Here is a 12,902-nt window from a genome sequence, read left to right as displayed (position 1 = left end):
CCTATTACTTTTTAGTTACTTCATCGCATAGCATTCAAAATATTTTCAGCTTATTTATTTAACTAATTATTTTGTTAAGATTAAATTTCTCGGGCTAATTATTGTTCAACGCGTTTGTCAAAACATAAAACCTCGAAATTATTTTAATTACCACCGTTGTTTGTTATAATTAATTGTGCTCGCGCTGAATTTAATCAAATTAAACGTAATTTTATATTGTCTGGAGACTTACTCATAATTTATCAGTATTGTTTGGATATATTATTTTAACGAGATACGTCAATCAAAATTCCTTTTAGAGAAGCTCAGTAAAACCACTAATATGAGATTATTTTTATTAATTTTTGTAATTTCAATTGTCTTTTGCATTTCACTTGGGAAATAAATTGCTGTTTTGCATCCAAACATTTTAAAGTAGAAGTCTTTTCTTTTTTTACTTGGATAAATAGCTTTATTATAGTTCTTGCATTTTTTTGTGGTCAACTGCATTTCTAATATTTTACATTTTTTGAACTAAAATGATAAAAGTACAATAAATACAAAATTTATATTCTTAAAAGAATTAATTAAAAAACATATTTTTACAAAATCTAAAATTTTTTATAGATTATGTTTCAAGAAGTTTTTAAAGATAAGTTTTATAAAGTAGTATCAGATTAATTATAAAGTTAATTGAAATACTTTTACTTTTCATAATAATAAACTATCAAAAATAATAATTACGACTTCAAGTAAAAAGACTTCTAACTTTAAAAAAATATTCAAATTAAGAACAGTTAAAAAAACTTTTATATATCATGATAGTAAATTAAAAGTTAAAATAAAAATTTAAGTATAAAAGTTTTTTCTTGTACAAAGTTATTACCATGGCAACAGGTATCCGGGTACCATCCCCCGTCTCACGGCGACGACCGGAAGATATCGGTGGTGAACGTCAACCCCAACAACCAGGACGTTTCTCAGGGCGGGGAAATGCCCGAAATAAGGAAGTACAAGAAGAAGTTCAATTCGGAAATACTGTGCGCTTCGCTGTGGGGTTAGTACCGTGATTTTTTGTGAAATTTAATTTATGTATACACATATATATATATATATATATAGTTAAATATTGTGGTTTTTTATTTATAAGCAGTTAAACTGTGTATATATCAGGGTTGCCACAAAACCTGGAACTTTGAACAACTTTAACATGTTAAGTTGTAAAATGTTGTCATCTTCAAACATTTTTTTATTAGAAAAACACATTTAAAGTAGCTTTTCAATGTTTTTGTACTATTTAGCACAGTTTCTTACCTTAACTTAAACTTTAAACTAAAAATAGACCCATTAAAGTGTACTTTTAAAACCTGGAGGAAATTTTGAAAACCTGGAGAAAATTTTCCAAAAACATTTGGCAACCCTGTAATAAGTTGGTTATATATATATATTCAAGATTATAAGTTTAAATTTATAGTTTATTACCATTATCTTAATGATTAGTTTTTAAGGCCATTGCAAAGTTTATTTATATTGATAAATAATTTATCTAGCATATTTCTGTGGAGTATAAGTTTTGATTTTAATTTTTGATAAATTAAAATTATATCAATATTTGTCTATTGTAATAAACTTAGTAAAATGTCAGTTATTATTTTTCAATCAGGTTTTTGTGGTTTGTTATACTTAAAAAAGAGTTAGATAAACTATATTAAAATTATAGTTTGATAAAAACTAAGTTTATTTAAAATTTGTTTTACAAAAACAATCATTACTTAACAAGTCACCTAACAATCATAAAGTAATTCCATAAATTTAATTTTGTAGTGTGTGAATAATTATAACTATTCTTAAGTTCTTTATAAATATAATGCTCTTATTTTAATACTACCAATTAAGAAAGATTAGTTTTAAATGTTATTCTAAGAATAGTTCAATGGTAATAAACTTTGGTATAACATTTTATCGGTAAAATGTTCTTTGAAAACTATAGTCATCAAAGGGTCAAATGGTTAAGTCTTGTATAAATCTGTATACAAAATGTATACAAAAAATAATTATTTTCTCCCCAATTTCACCGCAAATTGAAACTCATTTTGACTTTTTAAACTTGACTCATTCAGTCGGACAAAAAATATATTTATTGTAACTAGAAGCTCTTAGTGTGCAAAATTATTGATTGTGAAAAGTTTTTTCTCGTGTAATTTCAACTTGAATTAAAATTAAATATATTGTGGTGCTTTAAGCGCTATTTAAACTTGAATTTAAAATAATTTAAGATATTTTTTTTAATTTCAAACTTTTGTGTACCAAACAGTTAAATGTTAATTATGTGAGTTTTTAATACAACCTTGAATTTAAGGCATGACGTTATTATACATTTTTTTCAGCAATTTACATACTCTAAATTAAATTTTCACTTGTAATTACACAATTACTCATACCAGTACACAAATGTTGATTTAAACATGAAATATAATAAATAACTACGTTTTGAATTTATATTTGTATTGGTTAATTATATATATATGTATTGATATATTAGTTAATTTTCTTTATTTTTTAAATGTTTTCAATACCATAGTTTAAACTATTTATTTTTTATAGTTCAGGTTAAAATACATTAAGTAAACTTCAAATAAATATTGCTCAAAAAATGCAAATAATTTTTTTAGTCTTTATGTTATTATTATTTCAAATAATAACTTTAGTTTATATTAAAAGTCTATTTTTCAAAATTACAATAGTATTTTTTATCATAAATTTACAAAACATTTTTATTTTCTTTAATTATTATTTTACAAACGTTCACTTTCAATTGCCATCTAAAAGTTTGTGGTTTTTGTTCTAACAAATATATGTTTTTAATAATTACACAATGTTGTTTTTAAAACTGACCAAATGTTTTCTAACCACACTTAAAACTAATTAATGAGATTTAAGTGTAACTAAATATCAATTATCATTATGACATTTTAACAGGAAGGCCACACCTATTTTTAATTGTTTCAATTACATAGCAATTACACAGCAAAATACAAAAATAAATTAAATGTGTTATTTTTAATTCACAACAATGATATCCACAGTTCTTAACTTTCACCTAGATTTCTCTGAATTTAATACGCTTAACGCTTATAAGTTTATCCCATATCTTAGTATCTTTGAGTTCCTATGAACTACTTATCTTCTGTAAAATAAACTCCTAAAGGTTAAAGTAGTTAGAACGCATTACTAGCATTTTACTTTATCTGAAAGATGAATGTCAATGTGATAATATGCAAATTCTTAAACTTTAACATAGAGTGACCAGGTTTCGTAGTGAATGGTTTAAACTTATGTGATTTTTATGTTTCTTATGTCTTTATTTTTAAGTCTTTATATAGTGTATGCTTCTTTTTTAAACACAGTTTTTCTTCTGAATGAGATAGCTAAATATTTGAATTTAAATATCTTATTTTTAATATGTTTTAACTCGCTCTAGGTGGTGATGTTTTCAAAAAGTTTAAAATATTTAAATTTTAATAGTATTAAATTAAATATAAATCATTTAAAAGAGTAATATACAATCAGTTATTCAAACAATGTTTAACATTTTAATTTTTACACTAAATATAATCTGCAGCCGAGTTGTAAAACGAAACCGGATGTGATGCGTTTATAACTAAATATTTTTTCAACTTATTAATGCTGCTAATAATATTTGAATATGTATCTTTACTCTAAGTAAAAACTTGTTTTCATCTAAAAAACTTACTATTAAAATAAAAATAACTTAAAGTCTAGTTGTTCAAGCATTTATTTTGATTTCATTTATTTTTCATATTTTTTTTATAGTAAGATTTAGTAAATCCTTTGATAGAAATTATCTTTAGATATCTCATACTTAATATATATACACATATATATATATATTTAAAGATACAATTTGAAGTAAAAAAGAATGTATATATATATATAAAATTAAAAGCTGTAGTGGTTTTATTAAAAATTTGTAAATATTTGTTGCATACAGAAAATTTATTATCAATTAAGTTTCAGATTTTAAGAATTATATTTTTTTTTTATAAAAATCTTAGTGAGAAACTTTAACTTACTAAGATTTGCCGGAATAAGCTTGTGAATCGAAACATTGCTCAAAATAATAGTTTCAATACTTAAAGTTAAATATGAATAAAATAACTAACAGTATGGTTGTTATAATAATTTATACACTTACTACAGAAGTGAACCTGTTAATACAAAAATTTAAATTTTAATATTTCCACAGGAGTGAACCTGCTGATTCAAATATTTTAATTTTTAATATTTTCACAGGAGTGAACCTGTTGATACAAATATTTAAATTTTTAATGTTTTCACAGGAGTGAACCTGTTGATACAAATATTTCAATATTTTCACAGGAGTGAACCTGCTGATACAAAAATTTTTGATATTTTCACAGGAGTGAACCTGCTGATACAAATATTTAAATTTTTAATATTTTCACAGGAGTGAACCTGCTGATACAAATATTTTTAATATTTTCACAGGAGTGAACCTGCTGATAGGTACCGACAACGGGATGATGCTGCTGGACAGGAGCGGCCAGGGTAAAGTCTACCCGCTGATAAACAGGAGGAGGTTCCAGCAGGTTGACGTGTTGGAAGGACTCAACCTCGTTGTTACCATATCTGGTTGGTGTAATTCAGTTGTTTAGAAAATATGTATATACAAGGTAGCCAAACAACATGGAATCCTGGAAAAACCTGGATTTTGAGAAATTTAGAAAAAAACCTGAAATTTTGAACAAAAATCACTAAAAAACCTGGAATCTCAACCTGTTATGTAATTTTATGTTAAATTTTTTTAAAATAAGTATTTTGTTAATAAATATTTAAATTTATCAGTTTAGTGATTAATATTGTTGTTTCTATATCTAGTATGATTTGTTTCAGTTTATGGAAAATATTACAGTGCTTATGAGTACATATAGATATATGGTTAACAGCAATCAAGTTAATTGTTTTTGTATGAACTTGGTAAGGTACATATTTGAGTTTTTAAGGTTCTGTGTGTTTATAGTGAAAAGACTTGTTTTGCGAACGCAGCAGCTATTTTATAAAATCATATGTTTACAATATCTGTAAAAAGTTTAATATAAATTAATTTCCAAAATATTTTTTACTTATATTTTTTTGTGATCTAAGTTTTTTAAACATTTGTTGGTTAGTTTTATTAAAATGTTTTATCTTAATCAAACAGTTAGAAGAACAAATTGGGGGTGTTCTACCTGCTTAATCTCAGTTTTTAAATTTTTAAAATTTAATCATTTTCAATGTAAATAAGTAAAACGTGATTAAAATGTTTTTGTCTTACTCGAACAAAAAAAATTTTTAATCGAAAGGTAAAAGCAACAAACTGAGAGTAAGTTTAGCATATAATTTTGACGTATTTTAAAAATCACTGTTTTCTCACGTTAGTATATACAAAATCCTTATTTTCTTAAAGTTTATTTATTTTTGTTTTCACCACTTCAGGCAAGAAGAACAAACTGCGTGTGTTTTACTTGAACTAAATAACTAAATAAATCATAATCTAACAAATTAAATTAATATTTTTTATTTCAATCAAAAGGCAAGAAGAACAAACTGAGGGTGTACTACCTGAACTGGCTGCGCAACAAGATCCTCCACAACGATCCTGAAATGGACAAGAAGAGAGAGTTCAGCCCCATCGGAGATCTTGAAGGATGCACTCAGTACAAAGTCGTCAAGTTAGTTTCTTTATTTTACTGCCACAATAGTATTTTACATTATCTCCACGAAAAATAGACTTCTTGATTTTATTTTTATTTTCAATTCAAAAATTTTGGTAGTTAAACAGTACAAAATTGGCAGTTTTTGATAACTTTTTTATGCCACCATAGTATTTATAGCAGGATCACCTAAACTTTTTTTTAAACTTCTTTTAAAGAAATTAAAAAACCTTTGGCCCCCTACATTAACATTTCTCAAAAAAACTATCATTAAAACCGCTTAAGACTTTTTTTTTTCTCTTCATCATCAACTCCAGAATATCTTGTGTGAGTTTCAAATTATGACCTCATGGCCCCTCAGTGGCCCCATTAATGGTCATGCCCCCCCCCCCTTTGGCCCCTTTGCTGCTCTTGACCCCTTTAATTTTTGTAATGGTCCCAAGTCACTTGGCCCAGTTTAGAAAATCCTGATTCAGAGCTTTCTCTTACTAGTTTAATTGCTTTAATTATAGTTTTTTGCTCAATCTCCGTCAATGAATAATGTTTAATGTTGAAATTTTTTACTACAATCTGGACAAAAAAGGCTCATCTTGTTAATAACAGTTCTTAAGGATAATGTGCACTAGTCTCATAGTTGAAGAAACTTTTATTTACTTTTAGTTTAGTTTATAATCTAGAATCTTAGTTTGATTTGTGGATCTACTAGTATTTTAAAATCTAATTATTTTTTTACACTTGAATTTCTAAACAGAAAAGTTAGCATTATTAAAAGTGATGATTTTACACACAGATACGAGCGCATCAAGTTTCTGGTGATAGCGCTCCGCAACAACATTGAAGTGTACGCGTGGGCGCCCAGACCCTACCACAAGTTCATGGCGTTCAAATCGTTCAGCGACCTGCCCCACAAACCCCTGATCGTTGATTTGACCGTGGAAGAGGGCAGCAGATTGAAAGTACGTTTGAATTGGAAGTTTATTTATGTAACTTTTATCTGCAATATACATAATTATTTATAATCTCCCAGAAATTAATTAAATTTAATAATTTAATTAATCAGTTTAATTAATCGAGTTAGTCAAGTTTCATTATTTTTTGCAATAGCTAAAATATTTGTGTATTTGTTGTTCTTAATTGTTAAGTTGGCTTTTTGACTTTAACAAGCATATTTCAGTTTATTTTTATATTTATAATCTCCAATAAAACTTAACAACAGATGCCAGTGACCTTTTTATTGGCACACGAATTTATTTTGTTTTAGTTTGTGCTTTTTAGTCTCTACAAGCTCTCTACTGATGAATAGAAAAATATATATATTTCTATATACAATATACTTCTATATTAATATATATACTGTTATGTCAAGCTTTTAATTTTATGTTCTTAATGTTTATTATCTAAGTAAAAGCTTACAAACAGATGCTATTTAATTTTTTGTTGGCACAAACATACAGTTCAATTATCTATGTAAAGTAACAAAATTCTTCAATAACAATCTTATTTGTATTTAATTGTGTTTTTTATTTCAATTTATAAACAATTTTTTTAGTTCAATTAAATATGAAGGTATTTTATTAGGTTTTTTTTTTCAAACTATGATTCTTTCTCAGTTGTAATGTTTTATGAGGTTTTTAACATCAAGTTTTATAATACAGTTTTTATACATTTCAATTATCTATGAAACATAAAAAAATGGTAAATAAAAAGTTTAATAATAACTTATTATGAGGTTTTTAACATCAACTTTAATTTAACAGTTATTATACGGATCGCAAAGCGGATTCCACGCCATTGATGTTGACAGCGGATCAAACTACGACCTTTATTTACCCGATCATGTTAGTTGAAAATTGTTATATTGTTTTAATAAATGTTTTTGTAATAAGAATTTAAGTATTTTGTGTATATTACATGCTTAATTCTTAACTAGTTACACTAAATTTTATTACTACAAGTATGCGATGAGTGAAATATTAGTAATCTTCAAAGTATTAAAATTTATACAGAATACTGTATGGCACCCATCTCCCAACTTTAAAAATTTCAAATGATCTAAAAATACAATTTATTATTTTCTTTAGATACCAGCACCAATAAACCTGCGTATGTCACCTTTATCAAAATTTTTAAACAAAAAAAAAAACAATTTTATTTACTTCAGATCCCGGCGCCGATCACGCCGCACGCGATCATCCTGCTGCCGAACACGGAGGGAACGGAGATGCTGTTGTGCTACGAGGACGAGGGCGTGTACTGCAACACCTACGCCGACATCACCAAGGACATCGTGCTCCAGTGGGGAGAGACCCCCACCAGCGTCGCTTTCATCAGGAGCGGTTGGTTGATAATTGTTTATGAAAGATAACGATTAAAGATTCTTTCTAGGAGATTCTTAAGTATACTTTACAGTATCGAAATTAAAAAAAAAATAATCAAATTTGCAAAGTTGAGTATTTGAAAGTTTTTTTTTTTTATTTCATAAAAGTGTTTTGACCTAACTTAAAAACAAAATTAAATTTATAACTACCACTAGTAACTAAATTGCTCGTTTTCGATATCAATTAATTGTGCATACAATTGAGGCTTTGATTTGTACATCGAAACCAGGGTTTCTTAAAGCTGGTGTTATCGCCCAATTGGGGTCAGTTTTGGTTATCAAAGGCGATAAAAAAGGGCGATTGTTTTTTTATTTTTGTTGTCGCTTATGAAAACGAGTTTTTGAACAGTGATTATGAACTTGAGCTAATTTTTTGTGACTCAAACTTTTTTTAACAGGTCAGATAATGGGGTGGGGGGAGAAGGCGATTGAGATCAGGTCGGTGGCGCAGGGGAGGTTGGACGGGGTGTTCATGCACAAGAGGGCGCAACGTTTGAAGTTTTTGTGCGAGAGGAACGACAAGGTGTTCTTCGCCAGCTTGCAGTCCGCCTCCTCCAGTCAAGTTAGTTTGAAGTTGTTAACACAGTTTCATAACCTGTTTACTTGTGTAGAATTTAATTTATTATCAAAATAACTATGTATTCAGTCATTGAAATTCTTTACTCACAAGGTTATTTAGAATTAATCAAAATAGTTTAAATTTGATATGAATAATTCAAGATTGAAAATAGGAATCGAAACGGACTTTAAGTTTGAAGTTAAATAACATGTAGTTACTACAATTCGTATTTTGTAAGTTTGTTATTCAGCCAAGTTGGTATGATTTCAAGTTAATTTTTTTGTGTATAAATACAGTCGGTTACTACTGTAAAATACCTAAAATCTAAACAAGCTGCTGTTGGTTTCTTTTTCGATGGAGGTGAAAAAATGGAACTTTTAATATTTACTTATGTTAGATTATTTTACACAAGTCGTACATCTGTGTGAAAACATGTTGAAAACTTCAAAAAATTCTCAACTTGATGTCTCAGTTTTTTTGTAAAAGTTTAAAGTTTATTGATATAACATTTATTTAAAAAGTTTTTTCACAGGTTTACTTCATGTCCCTCCAGCGAAATATGCAAATGACCTGGTAACGATGACGTGTTAAATTCGAGTTGTGACGTCATTATCGGTTACCTGAAGCGATGAAGAGAAAATTGTTTCACCTCTTTATTTTGCCGAGAACGAAACGAGTTCTCTGAAACGGATCCAGCGAACAACTTTTCGTTTTTCCTACTTAGAAACAAAATAAGCTGTGTGCAGTTTTCGGGTATGAGTACCTTCAAGTCATTTGTTACCTTTCAAACTTATAAGTTCGCGTTCAAGTTAACTTGTTTCTTATAATTTTTATTTTAATTAGTTCAATTATATTTCCACATTTATATACTCTCACGTTTACAAACCACGATTTTAAACGCTACCAAATTAATTATTCATTCTTTTTTTAATTTTTACGACATTCTACTTTTTGAACCTCTCTGCTGTATTTGAGACAATTATAAGTTTAAAACGATGAAAAATGTTCGGTTTTGTCAATTTAAATGTTTCAAATAATTTTTTGTGTTGTTCAAATATTAATTATGAAGTTTGTTGATGTTTTTTGTCAGTTTAAATGTCAATTGGATTTAAATAAACAAACTTGTTTACTTATGTGGTATTTATTTGAATACGAAGTGAAGTGTGTATCAAATTTTGTGATAAATAAGAAATTGAAATCTTAAAAATATATTAATTTACCGAAACATATTCTAAGTTTTTATGAGTCCTTAAACTTCATTGCTACAACATTATTATCATATCAAAACTAATTTTGAAATAAATTAATGTTTTACTATTTAAAATGTATTATTATCCATCACATTATGTTTGCATAGTAAATCAATTTAGTGTAGATTTGAAAAATAACATAGTTTTACCCTGGTTTAGAAATAAGGTGAAACAAAAAGTGTACTGTACAGTGCTTCCTCGCTAATCCGACCAAGTTGGGCAAGAATTTTTTGAAAATACGGCCGGATTTGCCTTTGGCCGGATAAGAACAAAATATCGCTATTTTTACAAATTATCTACGCCTCCATCTACTTTTTTTGCCGTTTTAGCAGCTCCAATTAGTCCCAGCTCCTCCTTTTCGGCTTTAAACTTTTTGAACTTTTCTTCGCCTCTCAAAATGTCATTTAAAGTTGACTTACTAATGTAAACTGGCTCATTATAACAGCTTTAGGCACATTATTGTTTGCCATTTCGCAAACTTTTAACTTGTTTTCAATTGTTAGTCAAACGCGTTTTCGCTTCTTTGCTGTCTTATCCATTTTTTAACCAGATATGTTGATTGTAGTATATTAAAGTGTAACTTGCTTAGCAAAGACAGAAAAATTGCAAATGAATAATAAACAAGTTTGTTACAACTGAGGGGGATAAGTATCAAAAAAAACTTAAGATTATACAAATGATACTTTATTATGACGTAACAATATATTGCTTGCATACTTATAAAACGTAAATTGAATACTTTTTCGAAGTAAAATGAAATTAAACGCTAAAACCTCTAAAGTAAATAAGTCGACTTCTCGACCAAAACCGGCCGGATTAGCGAGGAACCGGATTAGCGAGGACCGGATTAGCGAGGAAGCACTGTATTTGTTATATGTTTATATTTGCTTCCATATGATAATTCATATTTAACAAAACAGTCTTTCGCGGGCTATATAGTTTAGACCTTAATAAAAGCTTTCTATAGTCGCATATATCAAAGTAAACATAAAGCCTTGGCCTGCACTTTTGTATGTCGTGAGACAAGCTCAAGTTTAGGGTTCAACCTTGTCAGTCAGCCACAACCGAAAACCTGCAGTCGTCAATCAACATGCGGTATATCATGTTTTACTATAAACATAAAGCAACCGATTATTGGTATGGTCAGTGACGTCAGCATTGTCCTTTTGCCGTGCAACGTTCAATACATTGTCCACTTGGCAAGACAGCTGAAACGCTCGCTTTGGTAACGATCAAGGAAACATCAAAACGAATCAGTTTTTTCGGTTGCGACTGACTGATGAGTATCGATAAAAACGAAACCAGGGTCTCAGTCTACCTAAGGCCGGTGGTCTGTTGATCGAAGTGATATAATCAAAACATAAATTTCGACTTGAGCTTGTCACACCACATACGACCTACTCCAAGCTGAGAAAAAACAACTGAAGTGCTTTCACAACCTTTTTGTTTAGCTTGGGTCTTAAATAACGTTCGCAGATAAGCTTATAAAAACACATCATTTTAAATTAGATTTATTTTGTGCGCTTTGTGTTAAACTGTTTCATCTATTATTTAAAAAGTTTTATTTAGTCATCTAATAATTCCGTAGAATTAGGATTCAGTCAGATCTAGATCTCTTTTTGAAATCATGATACGGATCTAGTTAATTAAAAAACACTTAAACTTTCAATGTGTAATACTGCACTTCGAAATTATTTTTTCATTCCTTTATCAAATGTGTTGGACAAATTCTATGCAAGATTAAAAAACAAATCTTTGCAGAATTAAAAAATGGTTAACTATTTTAATAAGTCTTTAACCGCAAGTTTGTACTATTTTTAAAGCATTACAATGAAGTAAAATAAATGAGTTTGCATTTTTGAAAGCCACATTTGTTATCAAAAAGCTCAATATTAATCATTTTGTTAAGTTGCTCTCGAGCTAAAAATGACCTCACACGCCTAAGGTTTTTACTTTGCTATCTTTCAGCTTCTATTAGTAAAAATTTCTCTCGACATAAAGAACATTTAAAGATACTTATTTTAACAAAAGTAAATCGTACTGAAAGGTCTATGTCAAATAAATCGACCTGCCATGCACAAAGCATTACCGTATCAGTTCTACCGATTAGAAAAATTATCAAACCTTTTTATAGAAATGCGAAAAAAAAGATATATTTAGAATTTAACATATATTATATAACCAAATAAAATTAACATTTTGGAAATATCGTACGTATTTAGTTACAAATTTAAACTTTTTATTTACTGCTAAAAAAAGTTGTACAATTTAACATAGTATATATGAACTATAAAGCGTTCTGTTATCTATTCTTATGTTTTTTTTTTATTTTTTCAAACTGCTTGCATTTTGAAACCTATCGTAGTAAACAAGGTTTTACAATATTTTTACATATATTTTAAGAATAACGCAAATTTTAATCAAATTTATTTAAAAAATTCATTAAGAAAAACAAAAATATGTACAACAGTTTAAACAAAAACTGTCTAGACCAGGGTCTCCCAAACTTTTTTCAAATGGCCCCCTTAAAAGAAATAAAAAAAGTTTTGGCCCCTCCAACATTATTACTCAAAAAACTACCATTAAAACTTTTTTGTTACACCTTACATAACACCTTTTTTTAACTCCAGAATATCTAGTGTAAGTTTCAAAAATACCATTTAAAACACCTGAGACTATTTTTTTCTTAATCTTTAACTCCAAAATATCTAGTGTAAGTTTCAAATTATGATCTCATTGCCCTCCTGTAGCTCCTTTACTGCTCATGGCCTCTCAATGCCTCCTGAATATCTGTCATGGCCCCAAAGGGGGCTACTTGGCCCACTTTGGGAAACCCTGGTCTAGACTCTGTTACAAGATGTGGTATTACAATAACTTCTATTAAAGTTAATATGACATTCTGACTATTATGAATTTAGTTGTTTGAGATTTAAAAGGTGAGTTTTAGTTCCGGACTGTTAAAATGTTTCCAAAAAATATACCTTACACCATTATAAATGAGA

The 12,902-nt window shown here is 28.2% G+C and overlaps 1 protein-coding gene across 1 annotated transcript in view; it reads left to right on the top strand.

The window, feature by feature from the left end:
• LOC145847798 (misshapen-like kinase 1) overlaps nucleotides 1-9,779 on the top strand; it is a 56,100-nt gene extending 46,321 nt beyond the window's left edge. The window contains exons 16-23 of the mRNA XM_082953721.1: nucleotides 877-1,036; nucleotides 4,510-4,653; nucleotides 5,594-5,732; nucleotides 6,505-6,670; nucleotides 7,472-7,552; nucleotides 7,876-8,050; nucleotides 8,490-8,653; nucleotides 9,183-9,779. Coding sequence (XP_082809847.1) covers nucleotides 877-1,036; nucleotides 4,510-4,653; nucleotides 5,594-5,732; nucleotides 6,505-6,670; nucleotides 7,472-7,552; nucleotides 7,876-8,050; nucleotides 8,490-8,653; nucleotides 9,183-9,227 — 1,074 coding nt within the window. The 3' untranslated portion in view covers nucleotides 9,228-9,779. The remainder of the gene's footprint in view (nucleotides 1-876; nucleotides 1,037-4,509; nucleotides 4,654-5,593; nucleotides 5,733-6,504; nucleotides 6,671-7,471; nucleotides 7,553-7,875; nucleotides 8,051-8,489; nucleotides 8,654-9,182) is intronic.
• Nucleotides 9,780-12,902: the final 3,123 nt, after the last annotated feature.

Source organism: Thalia democratica, chromosome 1 (assembly GCF_965202585.1).
Source record: "Thalia democratica chromosome 1, ktThaDemo2.hap1.1, whole genome shotgun sequence".
Taxonomy (NCBI): domain Eukaryota; kingdom Metazoa; phylum Chordata; class Thaliacea; order Salpida; family Salpidae; genus Thalia; species Thalia democratica.
The sequence above is the reverse complement of the archived record's forward strand: the minus strand, read 5'-3'. Positions and strand labels throughout refer to the sequence as shown.